The sequence below is a fragment of the Aulonocara stuartgranti genome (genome assembly GCF_965226115.1).
Source record: "Aulonocara stuartgranti genome assembly, chromosome: 15".
Classification (NCBI taxonomy): domain Eukaryota; kingdom Metazoa; phylum Chordata; class Actinopteri; order Cichliformes; family Cichlidae; genus Aulonocara; species Aulonocara stuartgranti.
This window is the reverse complement of record NC_138951.1, coordinates 9338987-9356679: the sequence shown is the minus strand read 5'-3', so window position 1 is coordinate 9356679 and position 17693 is coordinate 9338987. Positions and strand designations below refer to the sequence as shown.

The window sequence follows — 17693 nt, the reverse complement described above, 5'->3', positions numbered from 1 at the left end:
TCTCCCCACTGTCACTTGTGTTCCTGTTCCAGCCCACTTGTTAACCAGTCAGCATTCTACTGATGTAAAGCATCACTGTCAAACACTGTGTACCTAGGATTCTGAAAAAAAAAAAAAAACTGCACAGGAACACATTTGTGTTGGTTGTCGTCCACTGTCACCACTGTAAACAGACATAACCATGCTAGCATAAAAATATATTGATATAAGTGAAGGAGGTCATCATTAGGCTCAAGACCTAATTTAAAGCTAACAGAGAGATAACAAAAAATCCCCTCTCTGGATAAAAAGAAACTATGCTTCCACTAGTGCTTATATGACTGTAACTAGTGTGACTGATGATAGAAGTAGCAGGAAGAATTATGAAAGGTACAAGGCTATACTGTTTTCTCAGATTTAGCAAAACTGAGCAGACAGCACTTCAAAGTCCAAATGGATAATGACCAAAGCATACTGCAAAAGTAACCCTAGAGTTCCTTGAGGTTAGTGAAGGAGGCCATCCCCATGATGAAAACCAAAACAAACAAAAAAAACCCATTATATATATAAACCAAAACGCTTAGGAGTGGCCAAATCAATAGTCAGTCTTATAGATATTTACGCTCTTAAAAAAACATGGGATTCAACACCAAAAGTCCCAAAAGACCATTAAGACAACTAAGGAACATGATGACAGAATTATTTCCATGGTCAAGAACTATAACTTCACAGCATCTAACCAAGTCAAGAACACTCTCAGGGAGATCATTGTCATGATCAAAAGAAGCCTTTTTTAAATGGAAATACAGAAGGTTTACAACAACGAGCAAACCACTGATTACCCTCAAGAACAAGACGACCAGGTTAGATTTGACCAAAAACATCTGAAAATGTTGCACAATTCTGGAAAACCCCCAAAATATTTTGGATAGAGAAGACCAAGATTAAGTTGTATCAGAATGATGGGAAGTGACATGTATGGAAAGGAAGAGAAAGCATATCACATCATCTGTCGAACATAGTGGAAGCAATGTTATGGCACGGGCGTGCATGGATGTGCCATGGTCCGGAGTCTGCGACTCCGTGTTTATGTTTAGTCTATTAGTATTCTGTGGTTTTGGTTACCTTGGGTGTTTGTATTCTTCTGTTCATGTTCCTATGTTCTGTGTCCCCGAGTCTGTGTTTAGTTGGTGTGTTATGTCATTGCGTGTATGTGTTTCCTGTTTTATTGTGAAGGTCTGCGTCTTATGTGAGTGTTTTCAGTTTGCCTCCCTAGTCTCGTCACGATAATCACTCCCAGCTGTGTTCCCCACCTGCGTGTAATCTCCCTGTGTTCTCTGGGTGTATTTAAGTTGTGTCTTCTGTCATGGTAGTTGCTGGTTCGTCTGTGTTATTTCCCTTCCACCCTTCTGTGTTGATTCTCTGGTCATTCTCCCTGCATGTCACGTTTGTATTCCGGTTAGTGTTGTATTTAGTTTTCCCAGTTTAGAGTTTTCACCGTTTTGTTCCTCGCCACCCTGTCTGTTGTACCTTTTAGTTGCAAATAAACTCACCCTCCACTTCAGCAGCCTGCAGTTGGATCCATTATTATTCACACGGCTTGCCCCGGCAAACCGTGACAGGATGTCAGTGGAACTGGGTCACTAGTGTTTATTGATGATGTGTCTTCTGATAGAAGTTGTGAAGTGTACAGGGCTATACACTTTGCTCAGATTCAGCCAAATGCTGCAAAACCAAACAGACAGCTCTTCACAGTCCAAATAGATAATGACTCAAAGTATACTGCAAAAGCAACCCAAGAATTTCTCCAAGCAAGGAAATGGGATATTTGTCAATGGCCAAGTCAGTTACAGACTGTAGATCATGACTGACTACAAATTGTTACAATCTTAAAAACAGTCCTTACATTTAAAATGATGTTAGTCTGATCAGTCAATCTTGATTTAAAACCCACCCAAATCTGAGGGACTTAACTGCATGTGTGTTTGTGTCATCTCACACACGCAGACCAGAAGCTGTTTACAACAAAAGCAGGAAAATACCCCACAGCAGTAACTGCTTAATTCAAGATGTAATATGATAACATAAAATAAAGTTGCTTGACTTTTTATCATCATATCACGAACTCATTGTGTCCATAAAGTGGAAACAGTCTTGCAGCAGGATCACACCAGCTGTGCCACCTGTCTACATAGACAGGTTTTGACCTATGAGCATTTTACTAGTTAGCCTAAAATAAAGATATAACAGTAGCTCTGGGTACTTTAAATACACTGGGAAGTTCACCAATAAGTTTTAATCTCAAAATCATACTAAGCAGATGTGAGGGTGTCTTGCAATGTGCCTTTGATGCCAATGGTTGTGGTGATCTCCCTGCAGTTGAAAATATCAGCTAGGCACTCTTAATTATTGCAAAATGATCTATCTGGGTCATCAGGACATCTCACATTAACTTTAAAACACGCTAAGTCCAGAATAACCATCTTGGGGTGATACACAACCAATACAAGAAACTTTGGCTGCCACTTGTCATAAATTAACATTTAAAGGAATGCTTAAAACTGAGGCAGATGGTGCCCCAAATGACATACTTATTTTTAAAACTATTAACTCCAGCTCTGGAAACAGTTGCATTTTTAGTGTAGTTTAGTTTTTTCTGTGTTACCCTGAAAACACAAAGAACTCTTTGTACTTATTGTACTATGTGTAGATGGCTTGCAATGCAGTTTATTGTACTGCAGCCCATCCAAGAAGTATATGCTTAGTTTTTTTTTTTTTGGTGAAAGAAATTCATTTTATTGATATGTTGGCACTGTAATGACTCCTCATAGTGGTTAACATGTTTGCCTCACATCCAAAAGAGTCCTACTTTAAGGTTGACAACCCAGAATAAGGTGGCCAAGAGCTAGTGTACTCCCAATCCCTAGCCCAGATAAATGAGAGGGTTGTCTCAGTAAGGGCACCTATTAACTTCTGTATGATATGTAGCATCTTGCTAGACATACCTCCACCTAGTTTGGATGTGTGTACATTGGTCTTTTCTATCAAATAATGACCAGACAAAGAAAGACAACTTTGGGATGCTTAGTAAAAGAAAGCAAACACAAGTCATGTCAATTATCCATAAAATTTTAATGAAAAAAACAAAAACAAAATGGCAATGTACCCATTTAACAACAAAAGAAATGGAGAGAAATCGTAAGATCTTGTGAGCCAAGCTCTTATGTACAGCATATTGCACTAGAAAAAGAAAAAACAAAACAAAATATCCCCCATCCTCCGTCAGTGCCTCCATCACACCAATGTCCTGCACTGTTTGAAAAATGTTCAGGAGAAACAGAGCAGTCCCAAAGATAACACAGCCAATGCTTTAACAAAAACTGCTACATCTGGACTGGGTCTCACTTCATAGGACACATGAATGTGAAATCCTTGAGACCACTCTGAACATAAAGAAAGCAATGTAAAGACAACACAAACTCTGTGCACCGAACCGAGCACAGGAGTCTGAAGTAAGTCCCACTGTTCAGTTCATGTATTAAAAGCGATACTGTGGTTTTTCACTCCATTAAATTACATTCAAACCCTTAGGATACAGATTTTTTTTTCAGGAATGTTGGACATGCATTTTTACTCCATTTACATATTATCAAAAAAAGCCCTTGAACTGAGAGTGACAGAGCAGACTTGGCAATATCCAAAATCAAAAATGCCTCAACATTGAAAAAAAAAAAAAAGCATTTGTAGAAAAGCAAAGGTTGTCTTGTTCTAGTTCTTACAAAAAAAAAAAGTGTGGTAAAATTTAGACTTTTTTTTTTATAAAGATAGCAACAATAGCTCAGTCAAATCATGTCTAATGTATAAAAAACACCAAATCACAGCACTTGACAGTAAAGATGTACTCTTTCTTGGATATACATTTTTTTAATAAATTGAAAAATTTTGATATTAAAGACACTGAAGGTCAAACATATAAAACAAATGTTTCATGTGAGTCGAGGTTGCAACAGTGGTTGGTAACAACAGGCTCAGATAAACATCACACCGACTGAGTGGATGCTCTACCCAGCTCACAAAAGAATTCTGGGCACCATGGTGGCTCATTCCTCCTATAAACGTAAACCCCTACTAGACTGCAGATTTGTTTTTGTTTAAAAAAAAAAAAAGCACAAAAACCCAGACAAGCTAGGCCTATCCAGCATTTTACAGATCTTAAAAAGTTTCAAGCATCTAGAGGGGAAGATCAGCGCAGGAGTAGAAAGAGAGAGGCGCGAAATACAGTATACCGATAAAAATAGTTTTTTTTTACAGTGCACATTGATTGCAAACAGTCGTTTCTGATATTGAGAAGGTCTGCATGGTGAAACTCGCCGTTCGTGCTGAGAGATGTCAAAGGTTGAGCCTGTGCCTCGCAAGCTGTTGTGAGAAGTCAAACTGATTTTTTTATTTTTTATTTTATTTTTCTGGAAGTTGATCTCACAGAGCCCAAGTGAAACAGGAGCTGTGACCAGTGACTTTGAGAGATATGCCAAGTGTCGATGGTGAAGATGTGGCAGGTCGGTTACTCACAAGGCACATTTTGTACATTTGATTGTCTGGTTTTCGCATGATTTGTAAAGACTCGCACCGCTGGTGTGAGGACGCACGAGGCACATGGCTTTAGTCCAACCTCCCCACACACAGGCATCAAACACGCAACTGAATGCACCTCAACAATGAGAAGAAAAGGACTGTACACACTGAGATAGCATTTATACAGTAGCACTGGGCAAATATACATAAAATAAATTAGAATAAATTATCTCTCTCTCAAAAAAGCTAAAGGAAACTTTTCTTGTTAAGCGCAGGGAGTAGTTAATGAAAGACAGCAAAAAGCTTTGGACTGAAGACCAAAAAAAAAGTGTCATGGCTATCTGATTTGGCTCAGCGATCAGTGTTTGCAGGAAACGTTTAAATCAAAGACAAAAACCTGACAATCTGAAACACACTTACAGGCTGATGTTGAGTTAAAACTGCTTTGGAGAATGTTTAAAGAAAACCAAGTTTGCTTGTTCGGTGTTGAGTATGACATCAATCAAGATTAACTGGCATCAAGTGAGTGAGTTCTTGGCATCGTGTCCTCATTCAAAAAAAAGTTTTTAGCACAACGCAAGTGTCACAGAATTAACTACTCCCTGAAGAAAAAAAATGAATGAAGAAAAAAATCTGACAGTGTCTTCAAAAATCTATATCATGAATCTGCAACAGACTGAGAAAATACAGCAAATGAGTCCTTTTAACTTCATATTTAAAGTCCTTAAAGACTTCATTGACGGAACAGTGGTTGCATTGCTGTAAAATGTGTCACTAAAGTAGCAGGTGTCAAGTGAGGATGTGTAGCGCTTGCCCTGCCCCCAGATGCGTCTCTCGAGCTACTAAAAATGGTTCTTAAACTGTACAGAAGCTGTTCCTACTAAGTGAAGCTGAATGTACCACTGACAGAGATATAATGCGTATTAGCACATCAGGTGCACCTGGAGTGAAATAAAATAAAAATGCATCTCTTTAACCCAAAAATGTTTCTGTAACAAAGAAGTTTGCAAAGCGGCATGTTCAGGGGAAGTCTGACTGCAAATACTGCTCATTATTGACAGCTGAAAACTTAAAGACGGTTACTGTGTCCACTGGCTTGAATATTGCTCACCCTTTAAAATACTCCCAAAGCGATGGAGCAAAGGGTAAAAACTCAGATTGTCAACCCAGCCAGAGAAATACAACCTGGAATCCTTTTTTTGGGGGGGGAATGATGATTTTTTTTTCCCCAAAGCTTCTCCGCTGTCTGATTGTTTCCGTTTCCCTGATCGTAATCCCATGAGTGAGATTTGTTTGACTTTGTTTGTGCTCATTTGGTTTCGACACGCATCACAAACAGAAATCGTAATCACCGTCACTATGTCAGGTCTTGAAATATTTTCTAGTACACCTAAATTCAAGTATACATGCGTTACAAAAACAGTGTCTGAATCTCCACAGTTTTTGTCGTCACCTCCAGCTTGAGTGGTACTCAGGCGTGTAACGATACCGTTCTGCAAGTGTTCCTTCAGCATGAAAGTTCTTCGGTTTGGTGTGCTCTCTGATGTTTGTCTGCACACTTTTCAAGCAAGCTGCACTCAACGCTGCACTCCGTTTAGTCCAGTAGCTAAAGCATGCTAACACGGTTAGCCTTGAAATGAGCCAAGCACTGTGGCAATATTATTATGCAGGATTAATGTTGTGTTAACTCTCACTACATGTTGAGTTTGTGTTGCACAGCCAATCAACTGATGTCTTCTCAAATTCAATAGCTCTGTCAAATGAAATTGCACTGTTTCCTTTCATGATTTGTTTAAATGAATGACGATCAATCAATCTGTCTACAACACCAAGTTTCTATGTACCGTTACGCCCCTCGTGGTACTCGAGATGCAGATGATGTCAGTGAAAGACAGGTTTTTATAGCATCCTATATCTACAAATTTGAATCTGAGCTGACCGACATCGCAGTGATAAATTGCCACAATGTCAAAACAACCTTTTTTTTTTTTTTTTAAATTAGCCGATGTGGAACACTAAAAGGATGAGAAGTTATTTTGGGAGGATAAACAAAAATGTGCCTTGAGTCCTCAAGGTTGAAAGTCAGTATCTTTAGCACACAGAAATGTCCACGTCCACAGTCTGTCACCATCATAGTGGCCTAATCTTAAATGTAATCCTTTTTTTAATGATTTACTTGATGCAAAAGACTATGCGCTGTGGCAGGAGAGAATAAGGCATTCCCTGGACTGATGGAGGTCCTTCAAGACTTTAAACACCAAATAAAAGAGCTGTTTACTGTACAAAATAGGTAATCTTACAAATATTTCGAAAATATCTCTTCAAACAGAATGGCTTCTTCTCGGAGAGGCAAAAAACAAACAAACAAACAAAAGCAAGAAAAAAATTGATCAGTCTCCGTCCAGCGGTGACCAGTGTCTTCTTCATCTCATCGTTTTCTACTAGAAAACAAAAATCCAAACCCGTGTTCCATCTTACAGTGCCGTCCAGTCCAGTCCCTCATTTCCTGTTCGGAACGTAAGGGGCTGAGGTGAGGGCCAGGAAGAAGTCCCTTCATCTGTGCTCCCCTCTCAGATGGGGAATGACAGCCTCTCTTGGAAACAAAAAGCCAAACAGGGCCATGGTAAGGCGCATCCAAAAAGGCCGGTTTTGTCTGTGGTGCCTCATAAACTGCAAGGGGACAGACAAAAGAAAAGAAAAGACATGTTGTCAGCCTCAACAAGAGCCGGGTGTATAAAAGCTTCCTGTCATATCAGAATCACAACACTCGACAGTTGTGAAAGTCAATACACACACACACACTGATTTCAATTGAAAAGGTTTCTGAGGTAAAGCATTGTGAACTGTGGTAAACCCTGTGAGATGAAACCATATGACCGACTAGACTGGATGTTTCCACAACATTAGCTTGTGTCGAGAAAACCTGGCTGTCACACGCATACCAAAGTGCCTTCAATCCCCACCCCCCCTGGAAGTTTCATTCTCCTAACAGAAAATATTTATAATGATTTACTTGGTTTCAAGCGAAAAAGTTGATTGAAATATTAAAAGGTTTTAGCTCCCAGAATCTGACAATCATCCCAGCAGCATTACTTCATCTGCCTTTCAAAGATTTTAGTTGTCCCTCTAATTAAAGATTGCACTGCTGACTTCAATACAAGGAGCTCTAAGTGAAATGCTTTCAAAGAAAGCGTGGCTGCAGCTCAGCACAGCTCTCCTTTAATAGCGCAGTCAGCAAAAAAAATAAAAATGGAAGCAAATTATCAAAACAAAGCAAAGCAAAAATGAAACCGTTCCCTCATATTAAGCAACCGTCTCATTTTCCGTTGGGGTGCTCGTGCCTTGTGGGCTACAGACAGATGAAGGGGTTCTTGCTGCATCCTGAAATCTCCTGTCTCCACCTCCTCGTCTCTAATCCTGCACCGCTCCCTCTGGCATCCTGAACAGGCGCGCTCAGACCTTGCAGCCTGTTGCATAAGCATTCTTGTTGGGCAAACCCCCCACCCCCCCTGCACTCTCTTCACCAAGGTCTCTACCAGGCTAGCAATCAGAGCCAGCCACAGGCTATTTGATGCAGAACTAGCAGACTGAGCTGAACCAGCACTGCTAAATGTAACCCTAATTGTCCTTAATTGCCTTAATTTTACACTGCTGAGCTTATTTAAACACTACCCTTGTGTTTCACATGAAGCTCATCTTTATGCATTCACTCTCGTTGGTAGTGAGGAGTATTGTGTGTTTTGTTCGCCACTTTTAGGGACAATATCCGCGCTCACCTCCCCGTTTCTTCAGTGTAACAAAGGGTTAATTTTTACCCCCTAAGTGACGCCTGAGCATTTAAGCAGCCAGCCACCAAAGTAGTCAAAATTGATGGACAAGACTCAAACCACAAACACAGCGTGCCTCACACTAACAAAAAACCCACACATTGGCCCACACTGGCAACTTCTGCTTGGAGAAGCAAGTGAAAAAGTCTAACAATAGCAGCAGAGATGGTACAGACAAGTGATTGGATATCATACAGGAGCACTTGTGATTATTCCCCCTTTGGAATATTCCTACAACAGCAGTATCTGATCCTGTATGATGAAACCATCTCCAGCGCAGACAGCAGACAGAAAAAGAAAAAAAAAGTCTCTTATCTCTCTGTCACAGAGTTACACACGCAAACCAAAACACACGGAGAAAACACACACGCCGAGGCAGGCAGCGGGACAACTGAGGTATTGTGGGTAGCCGTCATGTTACTGGCTGTGTCTATAAGTGTGTGAGTCAGACTCTATTTTTAGATGAGCATATAAACAGCCGACCGAGTCTACCCAGACACAGACTCGCTTCTAACTCCCATTTGTGACGGTCTCACCTGTCCTTTCTCAAACCTTACACCAAACTCAAAACCGTATACAGCTTTTCTTTTCATCAGAATGCTTCTCCAAATGCATTACCCACACCTTGCTGGCAAAGCAAATCCTCATGGCAGCAGATAAGAAACTTGCCTGTCCCAGTTTATTTGTACTTATTAACTAAGCCCATGAGCAGTCCACTAACTGCTTTGCAAATATTGATGCACAATTAAGTGCTTATCTTGAACTACATGACATGTGTTCACAGATGAGCTTTCCAACTTGAGCCTTGTGTTTGGGAATTTTTTTCCAGTATAAAGAACTTATTAGGAAATAAACCCTAAAGAGTCCTAGTTTCAGGTAACCTTACAAGCAACAAAGCTGATTCTCTTTTAGACAATAAAGAAATTTAGTCACTCCCGCATGAGGTTTCAGTGTTTCAGAAGACAGAGATGCCTCTGACCATAGACTAACAATAAACAAAAACACTGAAATGGGTTGTTTATATAGATATCTATTTATAATCTCCTTCTTGGTTTTTTCCTTTCGTGAAGTTGCTAAATCACGGCTTAATAGTCATTTAAGAGTTTTCGTTTTCTCGAGAAAGTGTCTGAATGACTGTTCGGGCTATTTTTAGCCGATGTGGGCTGCAGTAATTTAAGCTGGCAAAACTTCTCCCTTTTACCCAAAGAGCGAGCCACAAATTGGCACAACTTAGCTGTAATTAGTGTCTTTAATCAAGGACACATGTATAAAATTTAAAAAAAAAAAAAAAAAGGTAACACAATATAGTCTGAGTTTTAGCAGCTGTTTAGAACTGCTGTTCCCTGCTGTCGCTAGATCTCACTGGCACGCACAAACTGTGGTTCAACAACCTAATTGAGCATTTAGATATTATTCACTTCTTCTTTTGTGTAATGTAAGTTAAATGATGTTCAGAGAGTCTCTACAAGTTATGCCTGGAAATGGATTTGAGTTGCCGGTGTTTGAAGGTAAGGGTTGCTATGGATCTGCTTCGCCACTCGGGAGCGAGGCTTACCAGTTCAACGTGATCCTGTTGGAACTTGTCTCCAATTTCCCGTAGTTTACGACCAACTTGCACCTCAACACTCAGCTCCTCGGGTCTCTCTGCCACGCTGTCAATGTCTTCCCCTCTGTCCTCTTCCTCCTCCTCTTCAATATCTCCCCGGTCTTCCATGGGCTCAAAGTGAACAGGAAAATGCAAACGCAATCCGGCGTAGCCTAAAAGGAAAACATCAAGCTTCTTAGCACTTCAGTTGTTGCTAGGTTTTTTAAAAATGGTGAGAAGTTGTGGTCAGTGTTACTGCCAAGATCCCTACATAAGTAATATAAGCAGTTTTTGATTTGAGTAGGTAGTAGTTTCAGTTCAGTAAAACTGCTAATGTTTTGCTTATGAAGTTAAACTAGGCAGTTAAAAAAAACGGGAAAAAAAGAAACCTTTTGAAACCGAGGTTTACTATCTTGTTTACTATTAGTGGCCTCAAACACAGTTGTGTCTGACTCGCCTACGCAAATATACAATATAAATATGATGCTATAATAGTCTGTAAAACTAAAACAGGTTTTTATCAGATCGTCTCATGACTGGGCAAATTACAAAGTACATGAAGTACAAGTGAAGAGTTCATAATCAAGAAAAGTGCGCAAGAGTGACGGCAGGTGGAAAACACCTTATTAAATCAACAAGATCCTCAGTGATCCGCCGCCTCTTTCTGGGTCGTGTCACTGAGTTTACTCACTGCCTGACAACACGTTTTCCTACAGTCGTGCCACTTGAAGAAAAACAATTTTTTTTAATGTTATCATGTGTGCAGAACGCTGTGACATTTCGCCCTAACAGAACAACTCAATATCTTTAAGAAACACTGTGTGGAGCGATGGCATAAAGCCAAGTGCATGACATCCATTACATTGAATGACAAGGTAATAACAGTCAGTGGTGTTTATGCATTGATGACTTTAAGGCGGAACAATAGGCACCTCTCAAGCACTGATACCGAGTCAACAAGCAAACAACATTCTACTTCAGCGTCTGTTTAATTCACTTATCATGATGTCATACTGATTTGATTAGATGTTGGAAAAAACTATTGGATTAAAACTGAGGCACATATTAACACTGGTATGTCGCTTTACGTGCTTTACAATTATTGTTGTCTATTTTTATCTTTTAAAGAAATGATCATTTAAGATCCAAAGTAAAACAAAACTGGATCTTCTGTAATAACCACTGATCAAATTCAGATTCATTTTTTTCTTCGCATTATGTCACAAGCATATGCCTAATACTGTACTGAAGACAGTTACATAGAGAGTTAGTCTTATGAATATTATAGCACAAAGGGATCTCACAGAACTGATTTCTAGGCTTATCTGTTTTGCAGTGGTATTTTTAAATAGCATTTTGTTTGTCTCATGCTCCAAGATTTGCATCTCCTCATACAGCACCCCTGACGAGAAACCCAAGAGATAAAATAAACTGCTTGTAGTCCAAAGTTAAACCGCATTGTTTCTAAAGCTACAAGCCCGCATAACCTTCAACAGGCTCACCCCCTCCTTACCGTGAAACGGTAGGCAAGGCTGCCGTTGTAAGCTGCAGGGCAGCGTGTTGACGCTGTTGTTGCTGTGGCTCTGCGACGTGGACATGGCGGCAGTGACAGCGGCGAGGGCCTGTCCGGCTGCGATCTGTGCGACTCGGTCTTCGTGTTTGACACCCCTAAAGGGAGTTCCCCACAGTTGCGAGATGGGCTGTGACATATCCTCCTCCTCATCATCCATCCGACGCCTCAGCGGTAAACTTCCTGCAGAGAAAGAAGAAAGGTACATCAAACTTTTCGAATGAGATCAACCGGCATTTGTGCGCACAAGTGTTTTGCTAGTGTAAATACAAAATGTTTCAGCAGGATTAGGTTTGACTCTTGGCTATGTTTACGAGCCATGGCGTGCAGGTAATTTGGGTGTGATTTGTTTTAAAACAAAAACAAAAATTGCCAAATGTCCCACTGCTGTCAGTGGCAACTTTGCCCTCTGGCAGATGGGCATGCATTGCACCCTATCTGTATTAAATGGAAATAAATCATTAGTCATTATAATCTGCATTAAGAGGCTTATGTTGCACGTGGTAATACTGAAAACAAACAAGCAGCGATGGCTCCGTCAGAAGAAAAGACCGATCTGTAAACGTATGTGTAAAAGAAAAATAAACATACAACCGCCAACTGTATAACCTTGTTTTTATTGCAGTGATGATTAATAAGAGGAAACAAATGTATGGAAACACCCTATATAGGGGGACCCAGTGGGCGGCTAAAGACGTTACACCAGAGCTGCTACCCTCCTGCAGCACATTTTGCCAAGCTGTTCCTCACAATATGCCAAATTGTAATTGAGTGCCAAAAGATCCACAGCAGAGGCTTCCCCCCACCCCTCTCCATCAGAATTACTTTAATCTGAAGAGTGTGCCTCACAGAAGAGCACTGTCAGGGAATTCAATTCTACTCCTCCATATTAAGACCTTTACTTCATGTTCCAGCTCACTCAACCACTGGATAGCCGCCTGTCCACACCGTTAACCTGCGCTGCACAGAGGGCAGAGTGTGAGGGAGACCACAGTGAAACCACTGTTCAGGGTAGACTGTTTTGCGCCACATACAGTGAGTGAGATAACGAGTTTCACTCCATCCTCAAATATGCCTCCTGAACACATACGCTCACGCTCTCTTCCTTGTTGGCAACACGCCAGTCTGAACTACTGTTATATCATTTTGTCAAGGGTGGCTGTCTTTTCCCTTTGTTGTGTAAGTGGAGACAAACAGGCTGAGTTGTCGTATGCAAAAAGTTGAAACTGGATACACTGGTATTGTGTTTACCGAGCGAGGCGGCCGCAGCCATATAGCTCTCTTTGCATGATGTCATATCACATGGAGTCAAACAAGGAAACTGCATCTTTAACTGCAGTGGAAAAACACCGTCACTTTGTCTCATCCGATTGTTTACTGGCAGAGGAAAACAGAATTATTGACCAACAACACCCCCCCCCCCCCCCCCCAAAAAAAGAAAAAAAAACATTTAACAGGGAAATTTGTCAATTCACTTGTGCTTTAATACAGCTACAAACTGCTCAACTCTGTGCCAACATCTCCTCCGGACCAGTTAAGCAGTACATTAATTAATGTTATGCAAGCAGCAAGTTTCACTGAGCTCAAATGTGCGCTTGTGTATCAACTGCATTGCAAGCCCTGTCTTGAATTTCCACTGGCAGTCATCATGAGGGCTGGCAGCATTACCATACTGTCAGACACATAAAAAAATAAAAACAAAACCCCAAACATAGACAGGGAAATACACAGACTAGAGGCAGACCCACACAAACACACACACAAACACACACTGCCTGGGGGCTGCAAGGAGGCCTGGCAGCCACCACAGTGCTGGTCAAAAGTCTCAAAGCTCCAGTAGAAAGTGGCTCCCTCTGCTGCACCATCTGTGCACGGGCTCTGCTCAATGCAAAGCTGGGACTTGGGGAGCACTAACACTGAACTCGACTGCTATGCGACCTGCTGCTTTCATGCAACTAGGAGTGCTGGATGCATGGTCTGGTTAAAATAAAACCTATTAAAATGGGAAAAAAATAGGAAAAGAGTAGTCTGGTGTTTATTATTTTTTTTATTTAATGACCTACTTTTTTCATTTTTTGCAGTTTTTCTGGTGATCTACGTTTGGTTTTGTCATGTGGAAGTTAACACCTGGGGTGCAAGTGCGATAAAACTGCACAAAAATAATCGACTTTAACCGACATTTACGTCAAGGAGGTTCAGCTCGACCACAAGGACTCGACAGAGGACCGCCGGCAATCTACTGCGATTTATCCACATCAGAAGGACCATATTCCGGGCAGCTCAGAGCGTAAACACGCCGAGCTCGAGCGCTTGCGTGTTTACGCATCTAGAAAACTCGCAACCATCGCATCTCCTACCTTAAGAAGCTTGACAAAACATCACGCACAAAACGACCATTGACAAACGCAGATAAAGTTGACTTTAGATCAATGCATTTTTGTTATGTAAATCAGTTAGAGACAACTTACTTTAGTCTTTGGTCTTACTTTACTTTAGTGTTAAAAAAAGAAAAAGAAAATAAAACCGAAAACGCACGACAGCTAACTAGTTGTATTAAAGAATAAACCAGGACCGCGTTTATTTGTATTCCTACTATTGCTCCAATTATCCGGCGCTGACACGTCCTCCCGAGAAATAAAACCATTTAAAACAAACTTGAAAAGCGTCTAAAAAGACGCCAGTCACGTTGCCTTACACACAAAACCACTTACTTTTAGCGTCCGCAGTCATTCGCCGGTAATAAACCTTCGCTAAATTACATGTAATATGCGAATAATAACGCCTGTCGCTTGTCAAACACCGGGAGCAACCAGGAGCCCGGGACGTGGGGAAAGCACGCGCGAGAGGTGACAAATTCAACCCGTCACTGTCCCCTCTTCACCGAGTCCGTTAAAGAAAACAAGACAAGGAAGTCTGGCTAGCATAGAGAGACGGACAGAAACACATGTAGAAGCGCTCACTGCCACACGCCAGCCACCTGACAGGTCCGCTCCTCCCGTCGCTGCCCGGGCATGCCCGAGCTGCCCGCACATTTGTTGATAAACTCCCACAAACAGGCGGCACGCGACAGCTCAGCGCGCGCAGATAGACTCGTTCTCCAAATCAGAACAACCGGGCGTTACACTCACCGCAAATATACGCGTTTTCCGTTGTGATCGGTGGTATCTTGACAATTTGCTGTTATCTTGTTTCCTACAGATTGCTGTGATGAGCCTCGGTACCTTCCTCGCATTACAACTACTCATGAATGTTTGCTGACTAGAGTGAGGGGTTGTTTTTTTCTGTGTCAAAAAAAAAAAAAAAAAAAAAGACGGGGAGAAGGGGCGGATCCGCCCCCCGGACCCGCCCCTTCTTAATAATGTGAAAGGACCAGAGTCAGCCTGTTTATGCAAACATAATACATCGAGAGGATATGCTTTAGATATCACTTTTTAGCGTGTGAGTAGTGGTAAAGAAGCATTACATTTTAATCAAGTCCAAGTAGTAACGGCAGCCTTTGAAAATATTCAAGTAAATTATTTATTTATTTTTTGTTGTTTGGTTTTCGATGTTATACCTGATACGGATTAGTGCATTTCTGACATAAACTCATATTATAAGCTATACGCAAAATCTCAGGAGGAAAAGGCACATGAATGAAGCCTTTTGAGTTACTTCAGTAATTATAAAAAAAAGCTATTTAGGTGCAAAGCTAATTTACATTTAGTTGTTTTTTTTTCTTTTGTTGCATGGTTTGTCGAAATGAATAATAATAATAATAATAACATAATAATAACCACAATAAAAGGTGACTGGCCCTTTAAGAGAACAGCCCCCTTGCTGAACACAAGCTGGTGACTAGCTGCAAACCAATCAGCGGGTTTGTTTTGGTCACGCCTTCTCCTCCGTGTATCTTGACACGTGGAGGGCAAAAAAAAAGAAAAAAAAACCGCAAACCGAAATCCGACATGTGACTGCTTTCAGCGCTCTGCTCAGCTGATTGGGAGCTGCTGCTATAGAGTGGATGTACCCACCCAATTGCTGGGGTCCATATGACGATGAGCTGTGTACTGTCAAGGCAACAAACAGACTCGCAGATGGCACGTATGGATCTCAGTGAAATACAAAAATACAGTAGTATCAAATGTATGTCAGCCTCATATGATCTATCACATTGGAGTAGTTTTGTATTGAAATGTGTCATTTTTAAAGAGACACAAGTGTCTGCTTTATACCTTCTGCATATATCATAGTTACTTGTAACATGTTGATTTTACAGAATAGTCTGCATGATGACTTCTTTTGTACTTTTTACAACAGGATTCAAATGCCTCTAATGCCTTCCTTCCTTGACAACAATGGATTGAAATAACCATAGAGCCCTTTTCAGTCCATCCCCTGAAGGCACCCGTAGTGTCCTCCACTGATGAATGCACAGTGACACTGGTATAAACAGCAACAAGGACTGTTGACCCCCATTGCAGGGTGGGGGCATGCCTACGCATGGCATCACTCAAAAGATGAAGAGGGGAGAGAAAAAAAAGTACAGTGAAAACCAGTCTGCTAAAAGGGGTTGCTGAGTGCAAAACAGCTAAGCAAGAAAACCGAGACTTTTTGATCATCTTGTGAGTCAGATTTCCCCCCAAGAGACCATTTCTGGATGACAACAGATGCTGTGGCTTTTGCGTACAGTCCTGGTCAGCCTGTGCACAATGTTATGTTTTCACACTGTCCTGCCCCTTTGTTGTGCAGCTGCTAACGTGTGAATTTCTCAACTATTCACAAAATTCCCATGCAGACTTGCTGAGAAGAACTAGCAAACAACCGCGCCTCCGCCTTGTTTAAGCTGCAGTTTGACAACTCCCAACCCCCCACCCACACCAACTCCCTTTCACAAATCCTTGCAGTGAAAGGGACCCCACCCAAAATTTAAAGAAAAAAAAAAGAGCGAGATAAGATGGTGGTTGTTTTTGCTCTCTCTCTCTCTCCCTGTCTCTGAGTCCATGTTTTTTAACCTCAGTAAATCCCATCAGTTGTCAATCAGTGAACATTCAAGCAGACTGCAATGGCATAGATGATGATAACATCTGAACCATTTCTCTCCAAATCCCATCTCCTGACAGTTGTGAATTAAATCTGTACAAGGTCTTACAATACCAACCACATTGAGTTGTACAATTTAAATTGCATTAAAGTTTATTTCAGCGGCACAGAATAGTCTTTATGAATTCAATGACCCAACAAGGTCATGAAAATGAAAATAATTACTTATGAATGCTTAATTAGGGCACTGAAAAGTAAAAAAGTCACATCTCTCTCTCTCTCTCTCTCTTTTTTTACAGTTTGATGTGGGTGCAAAAATTTAGTATTTGAAAAACAAAGAAATCCAATCGCCCATAAGCACTTCATCACTCAGAAAAAAAAAATTACCCTCACGTTATCAACAACTAATTAGTGTTTCCAAACAATAGCTCCAAGATCTGTGCATTTCAGTCACAGTCAAATCTTTCTGCCAGAGGACTCTTGGGTATACGACAGCTTTTCATCAGTTAAACTGTGGTTTGGTTGGAGTCTTGTTGTTCTTTTGAACACAGAGCTGTTAACCACATTTGTTTTGCAAATCAGATTTTTTTTTCTCTCTCCCTCTGTTTTGGCAGAGAACGTAACATGACGCGCTGTCAGTGCGACAGATTCAGAAACACAAACCTTGTGTATTGTGCAATCTCATCTACTGTTTTAAGTCATTTGCTTCTATTTTGCTTTCAAGTGCTCCGCATGAGACCCTTTTGAAGTGGGAAAACAGCCTTTGTGTCTGAGCTGAACTCAGAACTTGTCATCTAAACTCAAACTTCCACTGCCTCTAATGTGTCAGCTGCGGTGGCAGACGACGTGTCCCAGCCCATTTTTGTCGGAGCAATTTCTCCCTGCGAGGCAGTCAAAAATTCTCCACAGTGAGTTATTTCTGACTACGTGCTGCCAGCCGAGGTGATAAGACCGCTGAATGTTGAAATTTTTCAAAGTTCGCTGCATAATGATACAATTTGCTTTGTGGCTTTTTCGCTAATGGTACCTGGCATACAGACACTTTGTCTTCGATCTTCAATCCTTTCTGCGCCCAAACAACTCCATCATTGTTTGTGCTTGTACCAGTATGCACTTTCACATCCCAATTTCACGCTTT

General features: G+C 41.1%; 1 protein-coding gene across 6 annotated transcripts in view; it reads right to left on the bottom strand.

The window, feature by feature from the left end:
* Positions 1–3092: 3092 nt before the first annotated feature.
* Positions 3093–17693, bottom strand: part of bmf2 (BCL2 modifying factor 2) — a 31012-nt gene continuing 16411 nt past the window's right edge. For 2 of the 6 annotated variants that reach the window (XM_082505695.1, XM_082505696.1), the window contains exons 2-4: positions 11477–11716; positions 9934–10136; positions 3093–7221 (exon numbers count right to left, since the gene is read on the bottom strand). In XM_082505695.1, the coding sequence (XP_082361821.1) occupies positions 7105–7221; positions 9934–10136; positions 11477–11693 (537 nt within the window). In that variant the 5' untranslated portion in view covers positions 11694–11716 and the 3' untranslated portion in view covers positions 3093–7104. The other 4 variants (XM_082505693.1, XM_082505691.1, XM_082505694.1 and 1 more) reach the window with 4 other exon arrangements.